The sequence below is a fragment of the Numenius arquata genome, chromosome 6, assembly GCF_964106895.1.
Source record: "Numenius arquata chromosome 6, bNumArq3.hap1.1, whole genome shotgun sequence".
Classification (NCBI taxonomy): Eukaryota; Metazoa; Chordata; class Aves; order Charadriiformes; family Scolopacidae; genus Numenius; species Numenius arquata.
This window is the reverse complement of record NC_133581.1, coordinates 3,158,800-3,184,245: the sequence shown is the minus strand read 5'-3', so window position 1 is coordinate 3,184,245 and position 25,446 is coordinate 3,158,800. Positions and strand designations below refer to the sequence as shown.

The window sequence follows — 25,446 nt, the reverse complement described above, 5'->3', positions numbered from 1 at the left end:
TCTGCAAAACATATAAGCAAGGCAGAAAAGAGTATTTCCAAGGTCAGAGCTTTGGACAGTATCCTTCAAGGCAGGGGGACTTACTGAACATTGTTTGACCTGTCAGTTTGAGCTCTGGGTACCAGGGTTTCACCACTGGACAACGTTCCTCAAACAGGGATGGATAAACTTCAACACACAAATCTGTTTGGCCGCATGTCCCCCACTTAGGACCCTGTTTGGGATTACAAAGATATAATATTAATCTCTTGAGCTTTCTATCCACTTTCAATGGCTGAATGAATTTGTATCCGCATCCTTCCACTTTTTACAATGAGAAGCCTACTCACATGGGAGGCCATCCTGCAGTAAGTTTTTGTCCCTAACTGCTGCTGTTCACACCAAACAGCTGAAGTTGCACGATAAGTTTGTCACAGATACATGGGTACCTTCTATTCAAGGTGAAATCCCGTGGAAGGAGCACTTATCAAAACTTATTATCAAAAACCTCGAGGTGCTGCTATGGTCAGATAACATCTCTTATTTGCAGCCTCTTCTGTCTCGTCGAAATCCTCTTCCTTCCAGGGTTTTTCAAAAAGTTATTTAGTTTACAGAATTTTTCAGAGCTCTGATAATCTCTAAAATGTTTCCATCTATTCTTACAGTTCTCTTTCCAGCTAAATAACTACCAAGAACTGATCCTAACAAAACAGGAAAAAGTTGTTTAAAAACTATTTTCTTCATTTGGATCATTTATAAAAGGTGGGTAATTAAGGAAAGAGGCTGGCTGAAAAGATTTTTTGTTTTCTGTTTTTCTCTTCCAGTGCTGACCTTTACATGCATAATTATATGCGATTAGGGAGTGCTTTTACAGCTGATTATGTTCTGTCTATCTATTATGTCTAAACAGCAAATTGGGTAAACCAAAACTCCTGTCCTTCTTCTAGAAGGACCAGAGCTACAAACCCACAAATTTCAGTTTTACACGAGCTCAGGAACTAATACCTGGATGCAAACTGAGCACAGCCTCATCAGAGACTTTAAACACGTCTTAAACCATTCATCTATGGAAGTAAATGTAGCCCCTGAGCGCCAAAACCAGGTGACCCTGAACTTCGAGGCGGAAGAAGGGTGATGGTTGTATCCAAGTGTTCCAAGCCCAGTGGAGCTGCCTGAGGCACAGGCTGTTCCACAGCAATTCCCCCATCGCAGTTCTTGGGCGCACGTGTAGGCTGTGCCCTGCTTGGATGTCGGGTGGAGATGGGTGTACTTTTTTTCCTTTTCTATTCAGGAAAAAATCCATATATGTGAACGTGAGCTCCACCATGTCTTCTGAGCTTGGTGATTTGGAGATGGGGGCCTCCAGGCTCAGGACATTACATCTCTGTTTCGCACCGGGACGCAATGGGGTGCACACACACACAGAGACCAAATTTCTGTGGTGGTTTGCTTTAGTTCATCTTCCTCATGGAGTACACCCAGTAATGACACTGCTTTGTGAAACACCTACCACATCACCACCCTGAGAGGCTTAAAAAGGCAGAAAAAAGAATGAAAAAAATTAATTTTCTAGCAGCCATCCTTCTCAGGAAAGGTTAAACATGATATGTTTGAAATTAATTATAAGGTACATAAGAGCATAAGCTGGCGAAATTCAGTTATTAGAACTTCAGGCAGCCTACGTGTGTCTATACAGGACACAGTCAAGGCTGCAACCTGCGCTCTGGTGTGTAACCATCCTTCCTGTTCCACTGTTAGCCTGTCCCTGGCACAACTTCCACTTATGCCAACTATTATCATTCCAAACAGCACCCAGATATATTTCAGTGGACAAAAAGTGCTGGTGAGTGTTCCGAAAGGCAGCAAGGAGAAAACAACCTTATTGTGGCAAAGGGGAAGAAAACTTTCAGATACAGTATGTGCCAAGAAATTCTGCTAGAAATTCTACTAATTTCACTGAATTTCACTGAATTTTTTAGAGTTGGAAGGGACCATAAAGATCATCTAGTCCAACTCCCCTGCCGAAGCAGGATTGCCCAGAGCATGTCAGAGCATGTTACTCAGGACTGCATCCAGGAGGGTCTTGAAAATCTCCAGAGAAGGGGACTCCACACCCTCCCTGGGCAGCCTGTTCCAGGGCTCTGGCACCCTCACCGTAAAGAAGTTTCTTCTCATATTTGAGTGGAACCTCCTATGTTCCAGCTTGTGCCCGTTGCCCCTCGTCCTCTCACTGGCAACCACTGAAAAGAGTCTGGCTCCCTCCTCCTTCAACCCACCCTTCAGATACTTATAAGCATTGATAAGGTCTCCCCTCAGCCTTCTCTTCTCCAGGCTAAAGAGTCCCAGCTCTCTCAGCCTTTCTTCGTAAGGGAGATGCTCCAATCCTTGAATCATCCTCGTTGCCCTTCGCTGGACTCTTTCCAGCAGTTCCCTATCCCTCTTGAATTGGGGAGCCCAGAACTGGATGCAGTATTCCAGTTGTGGCCTCACCAGTGCAGAGTAGAGGGGGAGAATGACTTCCCTTGACCTACTGGCCACACTCTTCCCTATGCATCCCAGGATTCCATTGGCCTTCCTGGCCACAAGAGCACACTGCTTGCTCATTGTCATTTTGCTGTCTACCAGACCCCCAGATCTTTCTCTTCAAAACTTGACTCCAGCAGGTCCACACCTAACCTGTATTGGTGCCTAACATTCTTCTTCCCCAGGTGCAGGGCCCTACACTTTTCCCTGTTGAACCTCATGAGGTTCTTCCTTGCCCAGCTCTCCAGCCTGTCCAGGTCTCGCTGGATGGCAGCACGGCCCTCCGGGGTGTCAGCCACCCCTCCCAGTTTGGTATCATCAGCAAACTTGCTGAGGATACACTCGGTCCCCTTTAATTATAAAAGGGGATGGTGGAAATGACGAACAAATCTGTTTTTATTGAATGCGTAAGGTGTTAAAAACTAAGGATGTGGAATAAAGAAAATTCTGTACTTCAGAAATAGCAGCCTGTGTAGCAAAGTATTCATTTTATTAACACAACTTTGATTTATTTGGTAACTTCTGAAATCTAGAGGGAATGCTGGATAAGGGATGCTGCAATTTCTGCTTATCTTTCTGCGAATGATTTCATAGGTAAAAAGAAAAGGGCAAGGGAACTATACTATACTGGATAATCTGTCATTGCATTTTCAAATTCCTGGAAACCCAGGAGTAAGCTATAGCGAATGTTTAAGTGCAGGTATTTTGAAAGAGAAATCTGGGTTTAGCTGCTGGGTAGCGTCTGCTCAGAGCACCAGTGACACTAGAGGTCAGCATGGGCGCATCTACATTAGCATTTCAGTCTGGGCCAGGAATGTGCTCTGCAAGTGCTGCCTACTCTGCTGCAGCCCACAGGACTGAGCAGACCTCAAACCGGATTCTTTCATGGAAAAATGAGCTCTTGAACAACTGCTAATGGTCATTCAAGCCACTTGCCCGGATTAGATCTAGTCTGAAATAAACTCCCAGGACTCGTATGGCAACTACAACGACTAATAAGGCGTACCCCAAGGCCACAGGATAGAAAAATGCATGAAGGATGTTACTAATTAAAATTATCCCGAAGATGATATTAAAGATGAGCATGGAACTCAAGGAAAGCTGCACTGGGGAGGACAAGAGTTGAAAGACAGCAAGAATTACTGAGTCTGCCTTCATTTCAGCATCATTTGTAAAATCTAAAGCGTTCTTCAGGTACTTTAGGGAGGAAGGAATAATAAATGCTAAAGACAGAACGTAGTTAAAGATAACTTCTAGCTTGAAAACGAAATTAATAGTTCACCTCAGTTATGAGCAATCAGAAAATCTATATATCTGAATTCTGAAGGGTGTAGAGTATAAAATCACAAGTCTAATAGAAAGCATTTTTGTAGTAAATCTCTCAAGTTGGAGTAACACCCTGTGATGGAAGAAAAGCAAATGGAAATATCTAAACTTAAGCAGGAGAAAGAAAACTCTATGTTCAATTGGTGAGGCCGCTGATTTTATAGACGACAGATTCATCTGTACTTCATTTCCCATTGGAAGGCATTAGGTTGGAATTCTTACTATTTTAAGAAGGATAATGAACTTTAAAGGGAGAACAAACCGGTAAAATGAAAAGTCTTACTTTTTTTTAATAGGTAGAAAAATTAAACAAAGCTTTGTCACATAGTGTGTTCTCAGTGCTGCTGCCAGAGATCCAAGATGACTTGTGATTCTCGGCAGCACCAAATCAGTAAATCAGTAAAGATCTCTCTTAACCCAAGGTAGCGCCTCACATTTGCACAGATTTCAGTTAACTTGGATTTTATATGAATCAAGCTTCTCCTGCACAGAACTTTCTTCGATCTACCCAGAACGTGTTAGCGAAAAAACCATAGTATACTTTCACATACTTAGGAATATAAAGACATTTAAGAATGGAATTGGTTCATTACTGAATAACACAGGAAAACTGTCGATGCGGAAAGAAGAAATATGTAACATTCGTATTCTGTGTTTGTACAGGCAAAAACCAAGATGTTGTATCAGTCTCACCTGAAGAAATACTTTCATGCTAAGAATGATTCCGGAGAATGTTAAAAACTGGCTACTAAAGGTGACAATTTTTAAAATGAGATCGTTTTTAAAATGATGATGATTTTTGTGTCTAAGAATTTTTTAAAAGCAGGGAAAAGAACTTAGCAGAACCACTGATAATGATTTTCTTTGTGGTTGCTCTTTTTTCATTAGATCTCGAAATGTCAAGGAAACTTCTTAAGAGCGAAAAGGCAGCAGGTCCTGTGCCAGTGCAATTAAAGGGCAAATGAGACAACCTGGATAATTAAAAGCCTGTAAGCCTGGCATCAATCCTAGCAAAATAATGGAATAATTCCTACAAGTCTCAATTATTGAAGGATTAAAGAAGAGATATAGAATTAATGCCAGTCAACGTGATTTTTTTTTGGAAAACAGAAGTTGCCAAGCTAGCGTGATATCTTTGAAGAGATCCCAGGAACCAAGTGCTGTTCTGAACTGCCCATTCCAGAGAACAGTCGGGATGGCAATGAAGTTCCCCGGAAATTGAACTTCTCTTAGAAGTCAGATCATGCATCAGCATGACACGAAACACCTGCCCGCCAGTTTTACTGGGCATGTAGTGTTTAATTGCGGTTTGGTTTTTCCAAGAACTATTCCTCTTTCTTTCAATCATGGGATGCAAATGACAAGCTACTATTAAACACAATTATTCAAACTTAATAGCAAAGGGAAGCTGTTTGAAGAAGTGTTCCTAAATCTCATTTATAGGAAAGAACCGTTACTGCGGTGCTGCTCTGAAAAAGGCTGAGTTTGAGATTCATGTCCTACACGTAGAAGTGTTCAAGGCCAGGCTGGATGGGGCTTTGAGCAACCTGCTCTAGCGGAGGTGTCCCTGCCCATGGCAGGGGGGTTGGAACTGGATGATCTTTAAGGTCCCTTCCAACTCTAACCATTCTATGATTCTATGTTAAGATGATCTAATTTCCAAATCATTACCATGAGAAGTTCTGCTGCTTTGCAAAGTCCACGATGCAAATTCTTGCAATCCACACAAGTTTGTGATGTTTCTCAGCTGATGCTCTTTCAGTGATCCCAGCAGGCCTAATTTAATTTCTAATCATTTCACCGTGCTTAACACATTTCTCTAAATTGCTTTTGCATTCGTACTCGGAGGGAGTACTGCCTGATTTCTGCTTATAAAGCTCTCCTCTTTCATTCCCCTTGTTTCCTATGCAAAGAGAACGAAGCTAAATGCATCGAGCAAATCAGTGCTCGGCTGCTTTCAGTCCATACCATATTTCTATAATAATATGGCACATCCTGTGGATTTCATGTATTTCATCCTCACAGCTCCATCGCGTTCCACAGAGAAGCATTTGTACCTCCTTTGTGCCTTCTGGGGGCAGGACATTCTTCAGGACAGCCCAGCAAAACGCATGAGGGCACAAGTTCAAAGGTATAGAAAACGTGTCCATTTTGTGCTTATTTAATTATATTTTCATCTATTTTAGAGTAGAAGAATGGTATATTTAAAGTCTTTAGCTATGTCACCGTTATTAATCACACTATGCTATAAGCAAATAGGAAAACAATTGGAAAGACAATAGCATGTAATAGGCAAAATTACAGTAAATGCTCTGGTGTTTTGCCAGACACATAACATAAGTTTTCATAATTTCATGTCAGAAACATTGTAAGATGTTTCTGTTTATATTCTTTTAACATTTCCAGCTTTCGTAATTCTTTTTCTATTCCTGTAACAATTTTTTTCTTAATTTTCATTTTCCTTAGAATGATCAAAGAAATTTTTGCGCGAAAACAATCTTGTCATATAGAAAAGCAATCATGTCATTTACTGAATTTGCTTCCTACAGTATCACTTGAAAAGATCTTTAAGGATTTGTGACAAACAGGTTTGGTTGCCTTTTCTTCAGAACCCCCGAAGGAGATGCAAAATTCCTTTCATATTTTAGACCTTCGCTTAATGCCCCTCCCCAGAATTTTCTTCAGATTTGGAGACAAATGCACAATTCAAATTTAATGCAGAGTTGCCATGACAGGCTCCAGAAAGGTGTTTGTGATGACTTATATAGACTACATCTTTCTGAAGTCTTTCAATCAAGTGCCCACAAGGTTTTATTCAGAGCAGTTCACGCGTGGCTCTTCACCAGCTCATGCTGCACACTCACTGCATTCATTCCTCTTCCATAATGCTTCCCCACAAATGAAATCCCACTGGAATTGCAACTTGTTGTCCCCTTTGTACATCTAGTATTTGAGAACCGCACTGCTCCTCAATCTTCCTCTGGTTTAATACTCCTCCTCTTTTAAATTCTGATTTGTTCATAAGCCCTCTGAAGCACCACACGACTATTCTCCCTCTGTTCTCAGAGCCTAAATCCATTCTCTCCAAATATTAGATCTGGTTTTGCCTCCTTCTCTTTTTCTCTCTCCAAAGGGAAATAGAAAAGGAGGTATAACCTTTTCACACAGTGTTTAGTTATCTAGAGCAGTGTCCCCGATGCCTCATTCCCTTATTCTTTTAAAGTTTTCATATTACAAAAGCTAATCTTTTGCCTCCCCTTCTGCTCATCCCCTAAATTCTATTCCATCTTACCACAGCTTCCATTATAACCAACAAAATTAAAATACTTATTAAATATTATAAGTAATTCTAAATCCTTACTACTCTGGCACTATTATCTTGTCCAGTGCGTTCTATTCCATTCTATCATGTTTATACAGTGGGTATATATAAAAAAAGCAAAGTATTCCCATGCAGTTTATAATGACATACATAAAAGAATAATGTTTGTGACTGAATGATACAATGCATAAATTTTAGTGTAGTGTTTGTGCAATGCCAAAAGTTCTTAATCAATACATCAGAGATCCAAACCACATCAATAGTTAATTTAAAACTGCATGCACTCCTGGAGAGCATTAATTATATTCTCAGCGCTCATTTATAATGAGCTTTTAATTAGAGAGGATGTCCTCATATCTTAATTCTTAAAAGCAGAGAAATTATGAGATGGTAGGTAATGCTTAAAATAACATGCTTCAACGTACATTTCTTTTTCTTTTATTATACCAGAACTGTGAAGACTCCTTGCTTAAAGTCACTCATGTTTTACTTACTTACAAGTGTATGATAAAGGAGGATTCTATTTCCTTTGTCATCAGGAAGGATGTATATGGGACATCCCACTAATGGATGCCTCCTCTAAAATTTAGTACAAGGTCAACAGAGGGAACTTTATTGCTACGAACAAGATCTAAATACATTGTATGACTACCTCTGATTGGGAGATGACCAATCAGTTTTTCTTCCATTATTTAATTGACTGATTAGCCACTTTCCCTTACCGTAAGAAAATAAACCACAGCATAATGCTTTACAAAATGTCTGCATACAGTTCTGGGTAAAAGCTTTCGCAGCACTTCACGGTACAGTCCCTCGTGAGAAGGACCGTTCGCTTGGACAGCATCCAGTAAAAGCTGATCAATAAACCCATCTTTATTTTTTTAATGCCGCAGCTCAGCTTTACTTAATTCTCCAGTTTCTAGTATTGCACAAAGGCCCTGCTCTATAACGCGTTACCGTCTGCTCGGACAGACACACGGCATTTGTCATTGTTAGGAGCCGACAGGAACTCGATGTGATTACCTGGTTTGCTTTCATTTGGTTTGCACTGAACTTCTTCAACGCATTCTGCTGGAAACCATCCAATATGTCCCCGGGTGCTGCCTTCCCAGAATCCACCTTCACCAATGCTTAAAACTAAATACAGAGAGACATAGGAAGCATTAGACTTTTTTCTCTTCTCATGGAAATGCCAAGCTTCGTTACGTAACACGTTCAGTAATAATTGAATACCACACTGGGAAAAGCAAACATTGTACAATAACTCAAATGCTGGAACCCCCAAAATGGGCACAGGGTAACCTTTAAATGCGACCCTCCCCAATCAGTCTTTGGAAGCTCTTCCCAAAAATATTGTCATAAGTTTTCCTTACATAATTCTTTCCATTTTCAGTTTTCTCATGGCTGCTTTTATCATGTATAAATGCGTGGTCATACTAAGACCCAAAAAAATTTGTCTTGTCTGTTCAAATTAAGCTGAAGCGCTGAATCCATTGTAAAACTGAACCCACATTGAAATTGTGCTTTAATAATACATATTTTGATATCTTCTATGTTTTCTGCTTCCTAAGGAAACACGCTATTTTATTTAGCGGGTAGCTCCAGAGATTTGTAATGTAGGTCGAGTAATAAGATTTAATGGTTTGAGTACACAGCAAACACTTGAATATCCCATAGGTGCGATGCACAATGTAGATGCTTCTGAAACATTTCAGTGATTTTTCTCGGTAGAAGATAACAACAATAGGGAGGAGAACGGTTTACCAATAGGAGAAAAAGCTTTATCCTGTAGTTCTAATTATCTTGTTATTAATCTTAGGACTCAACAAGGATTGTGACAAAAGACTGCAGAACAACAGCGTATGTTTTTACTAGTAATCAAGTGGAGATTAATTACAATAATGAAAGGATCCTAAATACTTGCTAAGTATTATGTTCAAATTAATTTTATAGAAGTTCCTACAAATCACTGTATGTTTAATATACATTAAAAGAACATGAATGTACTATTAAAAATATAGTATATTTTTAATACTGGAACAATGGTGATATTATAGATTAACAAAAACACGGTTAGGTCTTCTAAATAGGTCGATTGGGAATGTAGCTCGGTCACACAACACAGGTCCTCAGAGCACATCTGTACAAAACACGAGGTTGGGAAGAGAGGTCCCTGAGCGACCAAACATCAGCCCGTGGAGGTCGAAGGAACGCAGCTCCGTTAGCTGAGTGTGAGCTCAGCCAACCAGGAGAACTGGCCCTGCTGAAAATCAAGGCTAATTAGCCCAAAGCACATCTCTCTCCTAATGTATGCATACAGTTTTCAAGCCCTAGGATAGTATCTCTGCAGGGTATTTCAGATATGAACTTGCTCAGAGCTACTTTGATGATCTCCAACATACGCACTCTTTGCACTGTTAAAACATCCCTTATCAGGCTTTAAAATCGTAGTCCCGGAGCCTGACTGCAACTGAATTCTGTGTCTGTGGAACTGCTGTGGCTCAGTGGCATTGAATTGGAACATGATTTGCCCTCTATAGAGTAAGATGAAAACCAAATCAATGGTAGGCCAGAAAAAAATAATCTTGGTAATTCTAAAGAGGTGGTAAGAAGCCTGGTTTGACACACCAGGATCTGTAAAACTGCATTCAAAATCAAATGTTTACCTAGTTTTTCATTAATGCAATCCTAAGCTATTTGTAGTTATGGAACTTGGATATCTTGGAACTTATGGAACACGGATATCTATTAACATAGAGATTTGACAGAAAAATGTTTTTAATTGTGTCAATTTTAAGTCTTTTAATGTGGTAAATTCAGGGAGACAGGTTTCATGAACTGCATCTTTACACATCTCTGTCAGTAAGAAATACATAGTAATACCCAGGGAACAAATCCATTAAGGCAAAATCCTACACCTGGATGGGTCCCAAATGCCCAATTCATCAAGCACCTTTCTGAGAGTTGGGATAATGGGGGAGGACACTGACCTTGGAAGACACCAACAACTCTACAGTGACACTTAAACATGCGTTTTCTTTTAGTTACCTAACACCTATTGATATTGTCAACAAAAGCAGAAAATATTTCATGCCTACATTTAAATGCAAGCAAAAAGGAAAAATATCAGATCTATGCTTTAATTGCATTGATAAAAGAACTAATACATAACCAAAAATGGTAATAAATATAAATTTGGGGCATAACTAATAAAAAATATGATAAATTCCAGTTGTTCTTGAAAATGTTTAAAATGTGTGCACATTAACACACAAAGTCAATCTGCTAATTCAGTATTATGTAAAACAGAAGCCTATTCATTCATCCAATATACATTGGGTATTCATCAGCTTCCAATATATTTTTAACAATGAAACCTCTGTTCACATAAGAGTAGAGTGCATTTCTTATGTATAAGATAAGGAAGTAAGAAAACTTAATTAATAACATATATAGATATTATAATTATTGTAGGATCCTACTGTAAATTGATTTAACTCCAAGTTATAAAAATGATCGCAGGACTCCAGCCGAAAAAAATGTCAAAATGTGAGACAGTGAAAGATTCCTGTTGCAAGTAATTTGTTTTTCTCAGGAGAGCTTTCAGCCCTGAACCTCAGTCCTGATTCCACTCCACAAACTGGCAAGCCAGGGAGAACAAAAACTACTTAGAGACTGAGAAAGACTTCCCTAATTCGGTATTTTATTAATCTGTCAGGTCTGCTATTTTGATGCTACAAATTACATGGATATTTCCATCTCCAAAAATGCATTTGCACTGTGAGAAGGAAGTTGGGTATTTCACACCCTTAGAGTAATTTCATGTGTTTATGGCAGTAGCAGCTGATAAGACATCCAAATCAAGATGGGAGAAGAAATTCACTTTGTAAGTCTACCTGTGAGCACAAGGCAAAAAGTGGTTACTATGGAGTAAAGCCAGTCCCACTTTAGATCATTAGTACATGAATTATTAAATATTAAAATTTACTAATAGCAAAAGTAAAGCAAAAATACACATAGTCCTGCCTGAAGACATAACAAATATGGAAAAGAGAATCCAGACAGCCTTCATAATTCTGGTTCAAGCCTGTCTAGAGATTACATCTACAAAGAAAACGACAGTACCTTTGGCATTACTGTCAAGGAAAACCATCATCATGGGTGCCAAGAAAGGAAGGGTGGTGAGACACCGGCCCAGGTTGCCCAGAGAAGCTGTGGCTGCCCCATCCCTGGAGGGGTTCAAGGCCAGGCTGGATGGGGCTTTGAGCAACTTGGTCTAGAGGGAGGTGTCCCTGCCCATGGCAGGGGGTTGGAACTGGGTGATCTTTAAGGTCCCTTCCAATCCAAACCATTCTATGATTCTATGAAGGGAAAGCCTGATGGAACTGCAAGAGGAATGAAGATGACACAAGAGGCAAAGGCGGGGTAGCTGGGGGTAGGGCTGACGTGCAGAGACAGAGACAAATTGTTGTCGAGATGGTGGATAAGCACATATGACCTGATATTCAAAACGTAGAAGCTGAGATCTAAATGGTTCTGCACTACCAAAAAACTTGAAATAATCTTTTTAATATATCTCAGGTGGTGATATGAATAAGAAATTCTGCAGCAGGAGCCAAAGCCATAATAATCTACATATCTATAAAAGCTGGTAACACTTCATGTGTTCCAATGTGCGTAACTGGGAACTTAAAGGATAAATCAAAAAACACAATTTATCTTTTGCACCCATGGATGCTTTTTTAGAATGAGGCCTTAATTTCTGTCTTTTACCTCTCACAACAGTGCTTAAGAGACACGTTGTAATAGATAATTTGGTACCAGCAAGAGATTTTCTAGTCAACATTTTCCCTTCTGAAGGACATAACAATGGTAAATCAAAGGACAACTCTCCCAAAATTAATAATTAAGCTTTATCATTTCAAGCATTTTTTCCCTTTTGCTTTTAGTAAAAACAAAAGATGTGGTTGCTATGGCAAGAGCAGGTCAGAGTCTCTTTACACACAACAGGAATTACAAAAAGAATCTGATGTTATAAGAGTAAAATTAAGGTTCCAGTAACATCATGGATCCTGGTTAAGTCTTTTCCACAACAAAAGCATAGTTTAAAACAAGAATTATGTTCAATTATATGAACAAAACTGCAAATCAAAATTGGACAAATACCAAACAACTGAATAACAGAAAACACATATCAGCAGGTGCCAATCTAGATCTTGTATTTTAATGTCTTTAAAGTATTATACTTAGTATTAGACAGAATTTGCTTTGCCAAATTCCAGAGAAAAACACAACAAAATTATATATAGTGCCAATCGAGCATAGGATGTTCTGCCTCTTGCAACTTCTGCAAGCTTATTGAAAATGTATATATTGTAACTAATATTAATGTAACATATTCATCACAAACAGCTCAATTACTCAATATACTATCAAAAAATCTTTAATCAAAACAACAAAGAAGTTCTACTCTTCCACATTACAGCTTCTTTCATTATGTCCCAATCAAGAAATAGAGTATATTTTTCCACCAAATGATGGTGCATACTATTTCTAAATTCCTTGTGATGTTCACGTTTCAAAGAGTGAATTATTCTAGGTAGCCTTATTTGCAAAAATATCAATGCCATTTAAAGCCAAATTCGGGCCTTTGTCTTTATAGCTGCTACAGGATATATCTCAAATGTCTTTCTAATATCTATAATCAATTTTTGGTGCTTGCATAAACTTCTTTCTTGGGAAAAAAAATAATTATATGGATTGGGATGACAGATCATCTTCTGGAAAAAGAAGAACATTTTTACAACCAGAAAAAAAAAAAAAAAAGAAAATTTAACTGAATGGCAATAAAGTACAAAGTAAAGTTGAAAATCCATTGAAAAATCTAGCAGCCGAACTACCCTATGCTGATGCAAGAACTAACAGAGCTAAAAGTAAAAGTTCTATCTGCTAATCAAGAGCGGCTGAAGATCTCAGTGCTGTTAGTGAGATGTGGAATCAAGTCACCTGAAAGCTCTCTAGACCACACAGCAGAAAATTTCAGCATTTCATTCTTAACCTGAAAGGGAGGGCAACAGTGTCCCTTCCATTCAAGCTGCAGCATGAATATAGTATTTACCTTGACTCCGTTGTTCTATTATTAATAACAAATGCCATTTACCCAATGAAATACAAAGGGATTTCACCTGAATTTTAGCTGAGCAAGGTTCAGTGCAAATCTGAACTCTGGGGTTTTGTCTTCATGTAACAATCTTCTGGATTTGCTTTTTTAAAATAGATTTTAAATTTCCAGTGGGTAGAGACCTAACTTCTTTCTCTCAGAAACACTTAGGATTATAACCTGGGCTTTTCTCCTGTGGAAATATCTGTTGTCTGATGTAAACTTTCAGAATTATTTGCCTTCTGGAAGAAAAGCTTCCGAATGACAGATATTCTATGCATTGATAAAACCAATTTTGCAGAAAACAGCCTCTAAAATGCTAACAACTTGAAAATGTATGTTCCTAACCCTCAGTTGTAATGGTAACTTATTTCCTAAGTATACGTACCAACGGAAACAAAAATTCAATGTTTGATCTTTTTTTTGCATACAACCAGTAAAATCGAAAACAACGTTAAGAGACAAGTACTGGGCAGTGACAGATCTCTGCATCTGAAGTACAACTTGACTCAGACTCTACACACAACGTAAAGGAAGGTAAACACAAGCCACAACTTAATCTTCCTCTCTCTTAAAGAGAGATATTTTTCTCAAAACCCGGGTTTAGTTTAAATTTTACTCTATTTCTTTATCTACCCCTACTTGCTCCTGATAGACATCCCTCCTGTGATTAATGTGGTTAACGATGAACAGGATGTGTCTGTTCTGCCTTATGGGCAGAATGTTTCTGGCTTTCAAATACTTAATCAAGAGAGACGGACATGACTCGAGACCAGCGCAACAGGACTGGAGAGGAAATCATTGCCTATCGCCCTGATGACAACCACTTTAAGGCCTCCAGCGTGCAAACAAGTGACTGTGCCCCAGCTGCCACGTAGAAAATGTTCTTGTGCTGGCCACGTACAATCTGGAAGGAGAGGCTCTTGTGTCTGCAGCTAATGATTTTGTATAATTGACCTGAGCAGTTGGATTTGACTGCAGCTCCACAGACATTTCTTGTAGTGGAGAAGCAAATTCAGCAGTTCTCTCCCATCTTGGGCTGTGGAACCTCACGGAGAAACCAGATTAGGGAAATAACATGGACAGAAAATATTGCTAATTTCTTAAACTTCTTTTAACTTCCAGTTTTGCCTCCAAAACGAAAGTGTGATCCAATTGTGGCTTCAAGGAGTTTATCAAATGACTGCTGGTTAACCTGAAAAACTACCTTACTTGTCTGTAATTCAGTATTTAATCATCTGATTTCTCCTAATAGTCTAACTGTGCTTACTGTACATGTCCTGGTTGTATCCCATCACAACATCTGCAAGCAGATGGTAAGACTAAGGAACCTTAGCTTCAGGTTTTGGGTGCATGTCACAGCACCCAAACCACCCAACCACTGTGGCTACAATCGATGTCGGGCTATACCATGATAAAAAACTGTTATTTATCTTCGATCACCTCTACTTTCTCAAGAAAGAAACAGTGCAAACAAGCAACGTTCAGGAAAAAGAGCCTGAGATGAGAAGATGACAGTGACTATTAACAGAGCAACCACTCACTATGTCAAAATCTGCAAATACAATAATCTGCACATAATCCTCTAAATCTAAGGAAATAGGGCTCAACTGAAATAAAACTGAGTGAGCTGTCCTGTTCAAGATTTGGCCCTATATTTTTTTGTAATTCCTTTTTTATCTTTGCCAACAACCTTCTATAAAGATCATATTTTTCCCATTATTTGGCTGTCTCTTGAATAGTTTGGGGAAAGTGAAGGAGAGAGAAAAACAACACAAGAAACAAATCTTCTGCGCTGATTTGAATTTTGGACAGAAATTCAAATCCAGCATTGGAAAAACCAATGTTTGTAATGTTGATCCCCATCTGTGTTGAGGAAGGTGTGGACAGAGTCAAGTCTGCCCTTCTCCACAGCACTGCCCAAACTAGAGGTCAAGAGAACGCGGAGGAGAGAGTGTTAACCTGAGAAGAGGTCCCAAACCAGATGTGGAACCTGTGCTACGTGTGTCGGACGATGCCCTTCATAGCTCCTCTCGGTCTTCTCCTACTCCCTGTCTCCTGAATATTTCAGGCCAGTCACTGACTCCAGAAGGAAGGCTGGCTTTAAGTAGTCAAGAGCTAAGATGATGGGGTTTTGTGGATGGTTTTATGCCCTAATCACTTTCTCGCAGCCTTGACAGCAAAGCGAGCGGGAGCAAGCCCGTGTCTTTGTTACAACACTTTGATATATCAGTTTGAAGCCCAACTCACTCCTGCTCTTCAGATACAAGCAACGTCAAGAAATTAGTTAGGTTATTATCTACGCTGAGTCATAATTATTTATGTTAGGAGTTTAAATCAAACCAATCGAGTCAGGAGACAGTAAGGAAGCAAAACAGACCGATGAATCTGGGGAAGCTAATACTCCATTTCACATTCATTTCCTCCTTCATACAAAAGAGTAGCAAAACAATGCTTAAGCAAACCTCTCAGGTTAAATTTTGCTGCCATACTTATTCACACAAGGTACAAAATGCTCTTGAAGAAACAAAACAGCATTTCTGAGGCGCTTCCCTTTCCAGTATTTTATTTACTAATCTAACAAGTGCAAAAGCCCAGGAGAACAACTTTCCTTCTGCCCACAAGCACTGTCTGTTGGCAATATCTTCAAGCACAGCAGGGGTTTAATAATCTTTCTTTTTCAAAATGACTTACAAGTAGATTTCACAAGAAACGAAAATGTTAGCAATATACTGGGATTGCCCTACTGGCTGAGATCAGGCTGAAATAAAAGTAGTGTTGCAAGGGTCAATATTTCTAATCCTGAGAGCTACTGACTTTCTGCCTACAACAGATGCTTGAATCACTGCTACTGAATTACTACCGATTCTCTGACCCCAGAGAATGGAGCTGAGAACAGACCTCGGTTGTGGTAAACTCTTCTCAGCTGTGCAGACTGTGCCTGCACAGGAGGCATTTCAGAAGATTCATGAAGAAGTCTGTTGGACCATATTTGAGATACTGAAATAACTCCCCATTTTTCTAGATGCTAGGAATTAGAAAATTTTTTTAATCACAGTAAGAGGGCAACGTGTGCTCACATCCTGGGCGGCATGAAAAGAAGCGTGGCCAGCAGGGCGAGGGAGAGGATTCTGCCCCTCTGCCTCACTTTTGGGAGACACCCCCCAGTGCTGCCTCCAGCTCTGGGGCCACCAACATCAGAAGGACATGGACCTCTTGGAGCGGGGCCAGAGGAGGCCATGGAGATACTCCAAGCACTGGAGCCCCTCTGCTGTGAGGACAGGCTGAGAGAGTTGGGGGGGTTCAGCCTGGAGAAGAGAAGGCTCCAGGGAGACCTTAGAGCCCCTTCCAGTCCCTCAAGGGGCTCCAGGAAAGCTGGGGAGGGACTCTTGATCAGGGAGGGGAGCCATAGGACAAGGGGGAACAGTTTTAAACTGAAAAAGGATCAGATACCAGGAAGAAATTCTTGACTGTGAGGGTGGTGAGACACTGGCCCAGGTTGCCCAGAGAAGCTGTGGTTGCCTCATCCCTGGAGGGGTTCAAGGCCAGGCTGGATGGGGCTTTGAGCAACATGGTCTAGTGGGAGGTGTCCCTGCCCATGGCAGAGGGGTTGAAACTCAATGATCTTTAAGGTCCCTTCCAATTCAAATCATTCTGTGATTGTATGAAACTTCATTCTCAGAACTAGCCCTGTATTCTGTTTGCCTTCCAGGTGAAAGAGAGGAGATAGTAACATCAGGACAAGCAATAAAAATAAGCAAGGAAAGTAAAAATTTACAGTTGGAAGCCACCCATTGCCAAGTATACTATGATCTGGGACCTGAAAATTGGACAAAATAACTAGAAATCATATGGCAAATGGAAACGCTGTAATAAAACCCATAGAAAGACAAGAAAAACAAAACTGTGAGCAGGGTGAGACTTCAAAAGTCTTCTAAGTATTTGAATCAGGCAACCACATGCATTTTTTTCTTTCTAGGTCAGTGAGGGACAGATAATTCATATGCATTCCAGGTATGTTTGAATATAACACAGATTCCGAAAACAATTGTGGCTGTTTTCTTTCTAAGTGACCGGAGATTGTCTGCACCGCGTTGATTCGTACCCGGAACTCGCACCTGTTACCGCTCCAGCAAGGTGTGCTAGTACAGACCTGAATCCCGGGCAACCTCCTCGGGGATGCAGAGGTGCTTCTGTATTGCTTTAGCTTCCTGACACAGAAAAGTGCTAATTCTTTGCTCACAAAGAACTTTGAAGCATCACTTCACACATCCGAGTCTGGTAATAAAAGAGGCCATTTGATTTCCAGTTTAAGAATTAAATTTAGCAAAGCAAAGGCTGATTAAAATACATTTTACAGATACTTTATGTTATATATATGTGTGTGTGTGAATTGTGGCAGATTTACTGCTATGGACTTTTAGATATAAAATGAAGAAAGAAACAGAATCTATTAAAAATCTTTCCATGAGGAATGAAGCTAGCTCTTTTTCATTTATGTTTTCAGTAAGACTGGGGTTGTGCTCGTACAAATAAAGGTATCAGATTTATTTTTACAAGAGCCATGGCCCTTCTCGCATGAGTGGCAGACACACAAGTGATGTCAGGATGAATGACTAACAACTAAAAATAAAGCAGGTATTTTTGTACAGGCTACGTAATATCCTATTAATACAAGACCATTTTGTTTAGTTTACATTTTCTTTGGACCCTGCCCATTCACAGCTTTCGCTCAGCAGTTTCCTTGTATCATGTACTGTGAACTATTGTCACTCATGCACTTCTAGCGGGCTTAGAAAAAAATCCAACTTGCCTCGTCTTCATCTGATGAAAGCACTTTTCATCAAGAATTTAGGAATTCACCCCTCTCCGTGACCCTTCTAATTCTACCACGTTAAAAAAGAAAATCCATAAAAACATTTCCCAGCTAATCCCCTTCTCTAATATGTTGTTCTGGGTTTTTATCCCTGTAATAAATGCCTTGCTACATCTTCACTGTGATTAGTCTCATGGGATGTACATGTGATGAGCATCTCCCCAGGGTCAGACTGAACACGGGTCAGAATCCCACAGCAAATGCCAAGACACGTTTGAATCCCCCAAAACAATCCAAGAAGCCAGTACTTTAGCATCTGTGTTTTACACAGAACAGTGCAGCTACCAAGTAGGCAGAGGAAAGGGGCTAGGATAAAGCTTTTTCATTTTTTTAATGTGAGGCTAAGGTGTTTCCAAAGTGAAGAAAAATAGAATTCCACTGGGAATTAATGTTGGTTTATTTCCTCCAAGCACTGCACAAAGTGAGTCACTACTAAACACTAAAAAGGCATGTGTACCCCCAGAAAATCAAAACCTCAGTGCCGACTGGATCATGGTCTCACTAAGCAAGTCTCTAAAAGACAGAAAATATATCCGGTACCAAGTGGAATTTCTGCTCAGAAAAAGTCAGGACCTCCTTATAGCCAGTGGTCCTGGCACTCACACAGCACACAAGAAGTACTGAGGATTAGGAGAGCTCTACTGCCTGTGTGTTTGGATGATGGAGAGGGAGCCTATCAATCTCTCACGTTGGAGTGATTTTTTTTATCCTCTATAAATAATTACAATTTGACTGGAACAGGGACATGAATCCCAATTTAATTGAACCCGGAATTTTGTCACATATAAGTTTGAATGGCTTCCTCGACACTGTTACACAACTGAGACCTTTTTAAAGCATCATCGTCTTTTTACCTGGACTCTCCGTTCTCTACATGACCTTGTTTTGTTCATTTTGACATATTTTTTGTGACAACTGAGGAACCATTGACATGGTAACACAAAATAGGATTTGATCTCGTTCTGGAAGTTTGTCCTTTGATTAGCAATGTTCCAGCCCTGCCGTGCAAACAGCCTTAAATTACGCCCCACAAGATTTCATCTTAAGTAGTAACACTGACAATCCCTATGAACACTTCTTCTTTTTTCAAACTTTCTCTAAAAGCAGACTGACGTATAAAAATCTCGCTCGACTTTACCGCATCAGAGTTCTATAAAATGCTCTAAAACAAGTGTGCCTGCAAATGCTAGACCTCTGCCAGATTTTAATTCAATGTGCACATCCTGTACTTGAAGCTGAAAAAATAATCCCTGCAGGGAAGATTTGATGTCGGATGGGTATGTCCCCCTTTTCCTAACAGTAATAATTAATTTATAATTAGTTTCAGTAAACATAGTTTTCCCCCATAAATAAAGATGCGAAACTCACAGACTAAACACAATCTCATTTTCTATTTCAGCATTTTGACAATCGTTGGTTAATGTCACCCACAAAAATCCTCGGTCTCAAGTTTAGATGATTCTATTGTAAGAAGATCTGAAAAGTGGACTAATTTCTTCTTGCATTGTTTTCCAGTTACTGTCATTATGAGTTAGAACCAAGGGCTCTTCAACTAATTTTTTTTAAATATTAAACTCTTCATTGAAATTTAAATCTCTTCTTCTTGGGATATTTTTGCATATAATCCTCCAAATTCTAATGTAAACAAGCAGCCAAATAGCCAATGCCCCTAGGAAACTCAGCATCCCAAGCAACCTGTTGCACTGTTTCCTCTTCCACCTGGGAACGCACACATTTGCTGCCTGGTTTTTCTCCAGAACTGCCCGGAGTCTTTATTATTTAATTCTGGTGACAAGAATCTATGTTGATCTTACATCCTCTACGTAAACAAAAATATCGCTACATCTTTAAATCCAACAAGTCAATTGAACGCAATTGCGTAGGGATACAAGGTTCCCCAAAGAACAGACGACAGTACTCAACCATACTCATTATTTAGCTATTGGCACCTCCCAAACCTCCATAAACACTCTCGGTGTAGAAAGTTACTTAGTACCACTCATGACCCCCAAAATTTCATCCTTTGTGGGTACCAGCAATTCCTCCTGGTGTTGTTAAATTTTCTGAGATTCATACACAAAGATTAATATGCAAGCTTAGGTCTTGCTTTTTTAAACTTTTTTTTCCCACTATAAGCAACATTTTTTTCATTTTCTTGTAATTGACCAAGAAGCATCTTTCTCAACTGTTTTGTTTCTCCACCCTTCCAGTGAGAGCTCCATAATCTATACAGAAGACCCCAGGATTTCACATTTTAACCCAAGAACCAGTATTCTTTTGTAACGGTATGAAAACATCATGTTTGCTTTTTATTTGCTTTACATTTTTGCATCATAGTTACTCACAACGTAGCTTTACCTCTCTCTAGATTGTACCCATTTCTTTTGAGACTGGAAGGCTTTTATGAAGTGCCATTATGCATTAATTCTCTTGCATTTATTCTCATATACTGGGTGCTTGTAAAGCTGGTTCCCAAACAATGCAAAGCTCTGTCAGTTTTGTTTGAATTTCAAGGTGACTTCTGCTTTTCATGACTTGAATTTTATTTGATATCTGGCATTCCAAAGAAATTCTACAACCTCAGAGCTTTGCTTGCCTTCTATTAATTTTACTCTAGCCTAGATAACATCCATTAACTGCAATTTTTAGAATCATAGAATCATAGAATTGTCTAGGTTGGAAGGGATCTTTCAGATCATCCAGTCCAACCATCAACCTAACTCTGATAAAAACCATCACTAAACCATGTCTCTAAGTGCTATTTCAACCGGTATTTTGAATACCTCCAGGGATGGTGCCTCAAAACCACTTCCCTGGGCAGCCCATTCCAAGGCTTAAGAACCTTGTCAGTGTAAAAATTTTTCCTAATATCCAATCTGAACTTCCCCTGGAGCAACTTGAGGCCATTTCCTCTTGTCCCATCACCTGTTCCTTGGGACAAGAGACCAACCCCCCCCTGGCTACACCCTCCTTTCAGGGAGTTGTAGAGAGCGAGAAGGTCTCCCCTCAGCCTCCTTTTCTCCAGGCTGAACACCCCCAGCTCCCTCAGCATCTCTCATAAGACTTGTTCTCCAGACCCCTCACCAGCTTCGTTGCCCTTCTCTGGACCCGCTCCAGCCCCTCAATGTCTCTTTTTGTGGGAAGGGGCCCAAAACTGGACACAACACTCAAGGTGGGGGCTCACCAGTGCCCAGTAAAGGGGGACGATCACCTCCCGAGTCCTACTCACCACGCTGTTCCTGATCCAGGCCAGGATGCTGTTGGCCTTCTTGGCCCCCTGGGCACACTGCTGGCTCATGTTCAGCCAACAGTCGACCATAATGTTTTATGAAGTGTTTATATGGGCTCTTCCAAAAGTTTTTGTGCACTGCTTTCTTTAGATCATCATCATTGCTCCCTACCTGATCAGGGCACAATCTCCCAGACTGCAAAATTATCTTTTCAGCCCTACAGACATCATCAGCTCTCCTAAGTTTAAACTTCACCCTTGCACTTAAAATGAATCTTGCATATGTTTTAAGTGTAGCATTCTTCAGATTTCGGTTCTACACCTTCTGAAGGCTTAACAAAAATTATTAAACCCACAAACGCTTCAGAATCGGCCACATCCAAAAATAAAAATACAAAACCACCGTCTAATGGCTCCACATTTTTTTCCAACTCCTGTTTACAGGCTCAAGGGAGGAGATATTTGAAGTTTTCCTTTGTAAGATAAGTAGTTTCAGTTCCAAGGAAATTTTCAGGTGCTTAACACTTTTATTTAGGACACTGAATTTATTCCCTTTTATTTGATTTCCGTAACTGGTATTTGATTTGTACGGACTCAGCAGAAAGTCTTTTTATTCCATGACCAGTTTTACCTGGATGTGCAAAACCCCGGCTGAAACTGCATAACAAGGCACCCTTAGGAAGGTCCATCCTGTGAACCACATTGCCCACTTTCTCAGCCGTACCTGGGTGTACTTACGGTCTTCAAAATATGTAATATAAAGTTTGGCCTTGATTTTAACATATTCTTAGTTGGGAAGTGCATCAGTGGACAGAAATTATACATGCACCACCACACTTCCTCCCCAAAATATTCACAGTAGGTTCTATCTACCGACTTATCCTGTCTCACGAGGGGACTTTTTCTACTTAACCAATAAATTGTGCCTTGAGGAACGGGCTTGACACAGACTTGGCCTTATCCCTGTTTCCTTCCTGAGCTGCTTAGAGAGCTGACATGTTTACAACCTTTTAAAGCCCTGGAGTTGTCTTTCTATAATGACTACAGAAGCAAATTACGTGCTCTGTGTAAAAGGCAATGCTGCTATTACTGCACATATTTCTGAATTGTAGTAGTACTTTGAAGTCACTTAACAGTTAAAATGGTAGCTGAATATTACAAAATAGAACCAGGAGCAAAATACCCAGTAAATAAATCAATCCATAAAAGCACTTCTACTGAACAGATTTATTTTCCCCTAAAATAGAATTTTAAAATAAAGTTTCCATTTAGCAGAAGAAAATTTTTATTCAGAATTAATTACATACTCACCTTTGACTCTATCTCCTTTGTGTAGATGTATTTCCCCTTCTCCTTGAGGTTGATATGGCTTTACGACAATAAAAAGTCTTCCAGGTACAGCACTGTAAAGCTTGCGTTTTGGACCCTGATAATCCAAGGCAGACAGAGTATCCTTGTTGGCACTAGGATTGTAAACGGCACTGGAAATCAAAATTAAAAAACATTAACTGGTTATGTAAAATGGGCAAAGTTCATAATTTACCATCACATTAAATTAAGCAGTGAATAACGTAACGTATTCCAGTAAGACATCTAACCCTGCAGAAAAAATACACAGTTTTCATCCTAAACACATGCTTTTAATGGTTGAAATCTTTCAATAGGAAACATGATCAATATTCATCTGACCAAGATGACCTAGAAAACACCTAACATTAAAGTTTTGGGGTTTTCTGCAAATTAAACTTGCACATTCACAGACCCTGAAGTTTAAAATTTAGATGCAAATCATACATTACAAGCATCACAATTTGTCAGAATGGTTTTAAAACATCAGCATTTAATATTATGGTTGGGCATGGATATCTTTGTAATATCGCAATGTTAACTGAACAATCAAGATAACTGAATTATTAACTGAATGGACTGAATAATCCAAGTTACTACATCACTCCAAGGCCTAGAGCTAAATCTTAGATCTGCACAAAGCATGGTTCTTACAGCTAACATATTCTCCAAAAGATTATTTCTTGCTGATGGCAATCAGTAGCTCTCCCAAAGACTTCAGAGTGGTACGCCCAGGTAAGTCACCGGTCATCAAACAACACACGATCTACTCATGGTGTACAATGAAGAAATTACGGAAAGCCAGTGAACGATGCATAAGATCACTACTAAACCTCCAGAAAAATGAGTGAGCTGTCAAAAGAGGCAAATACTAAAGATGGTGGAAAACCTATAGGAGATACCGTAAGAAACTTGCAATCCGCTATTATTCAACTTTGAAAACAAACCATAAAAACTTGAGGTCTTAAACAGAAAGTCTAGAATCAGAAAATATTCATGAAAAAGAAGAATATTCATATAGGAAAAAGATAAGAGTACCAAGGGAAGAAGAATGATTTAATGGTGGTCTAGCATTGCAACACTCCACTTTCTTTCTTTTAAGGAGAAAGAAAAGATCTCAAACTGCTATAAGCAAAATCAAACACAAGGGCTGGAGTTTTCTGTTTCTTCACCCTTTTTTTAACCAATCTCCTACCAAATTGGAGTCAATAAGGCTCTTGATATAGGTAAAGAAATAGTTGTCTGTATCAGGAACCCTCCCATTTTCCTGCAGTTTCACCATTTGAGATCACATCTCCCTTTCACCTCGTTGTTCGGTTCTTCTGTTACCGTGGACGGGTGCTAATAAAGATAAGCCACACTTAAAGAGTTTAAAAGCGAGCTCTGGTTGCACGTCTGTGATGGAGTTTGCATCGGAAACCTCAGCCAGCTCTCACAGCTGCTTAAAGGAAGACAGGAAAAGATGATGCTCGGGTTTCAGTTCTTTTGCTCCATTCCTTTTTTCTTATAAGCGAAGAAACAGTCATCACCATAAAAAAAATGCAGCTCTATAAACTGTCGCTACACATCTGATTTCCACTTGGATCAAGCTGTATTTTCTGCCTAGTCTGGCAGCAGCTATTCACCACGCTGTGTCCCAGCATTTTCTTTAACTCCCACCACAGAAGATTCATTCATTTTCTCTCTTACTGGAAGAGGAGGAGGAAATGGCATATTGAACATTCGCACTCAATGCATCGTTCCTCCTGAGATGGGTCTACTAATGGAAACCAGGGCTGCAACATGGGACAGATGACTTCCTAAAGATCTTTCCTCTGCCGCCTTGTCCCCAGCTTGGGCTCCCAGCCAAGCAAGCCCCATGCCATGAAGGAGCAGGAGGAGGATGGGGATATTTCAGAAGACGTGTGGAGATGCTTGCCCAGAAGGTGGTGGCCATCCTTGATGGCTCTGCCCTCGCTGAGGTTGTGCTGGCACCTTCTTTCACTAATCACCACGGGACAAATTCCACAAGAAGGCTGCCAGTTCCACTGGCCCTCCTGTCCCCCACCAAAACCAGTTTGGTATGAAAAGCAGCAGCCTCGGGTGAAGATAAAACACCTGAGCCACACAGGCTGTAGAGATCACAGGAACCCCTTCCAGCATCGCTTTCCACAACACAAACCCCACAAACCTCATTAATCCTTTGTCATGCTCCAACCTTTCTCCATTAACCTACCCCTTTTGGCTGCTTCTGCTCCAGAACCGCTATGTCAACACGGAATTTTTCATTTAAGGGGAGCAACAGCTTCGTGGTGAATGTATTATTTGCAAATAATAAGCAGCGACAGCAACAATTCCCACATTCAGCTGACAGTAAGTAGGTGGTCATGCAGTTAAACAAAATCTGTGAGGAAAGTGTCATGTAAAGCACCATTCATGACTTCAAAAGGGGCCTGGGGCAAGAAAAGGCATTACTTGCACGAAAAAATTGTATTTAAAATCCTTTTAGTTGTCTTTAAATGTAGAGAGCCTCCAGCTCTCTTCTGAGTATTTGTATGTACGTCTAGACATCTCTGAAAGAACCCTTGATGGTACGTATGAAGCTCTGCAGCTGGGTAGCAGCTTAAGTAGCTGTGACACTGATGCACTAAGGGAAAGACCAAAATGTTATTCCCACAATATTTCAGGCATTAAATTGGTTTCCA

General features: G+C 39.9%; 1 protein-coding gene across 2 annotated transcripts in view; it reads right to left on the bottom strand.

Annotated features, from left to right (window-relative positions):
* SHANK2 (SH3 and multiple ankyrin repeat domains 2) overlaps positions 1–25,446 on the bottom strand; it is a 315,160-nt gene that overhangs the window by 195,122 nt on the left and 94,592 nt on the right. For both annotated transcript variants that reach the window (XM_074148901.1, XM_074148902.1), the window contains 2 exons: positions 22,727–22,896; positions 8,174–8,287 (listed from right to left, as the gene is read on the bottom strand). In XM_074148901.1, the coding sequence (XP_074005002.1) occupies positions 8,174–8,287; positions 22,727–22,896 (284 nt within the window). The remainder of the gene's footprint in view (positions 1–8,173; positions 8,288–22,726; positions 22,897–25,446) is intronic.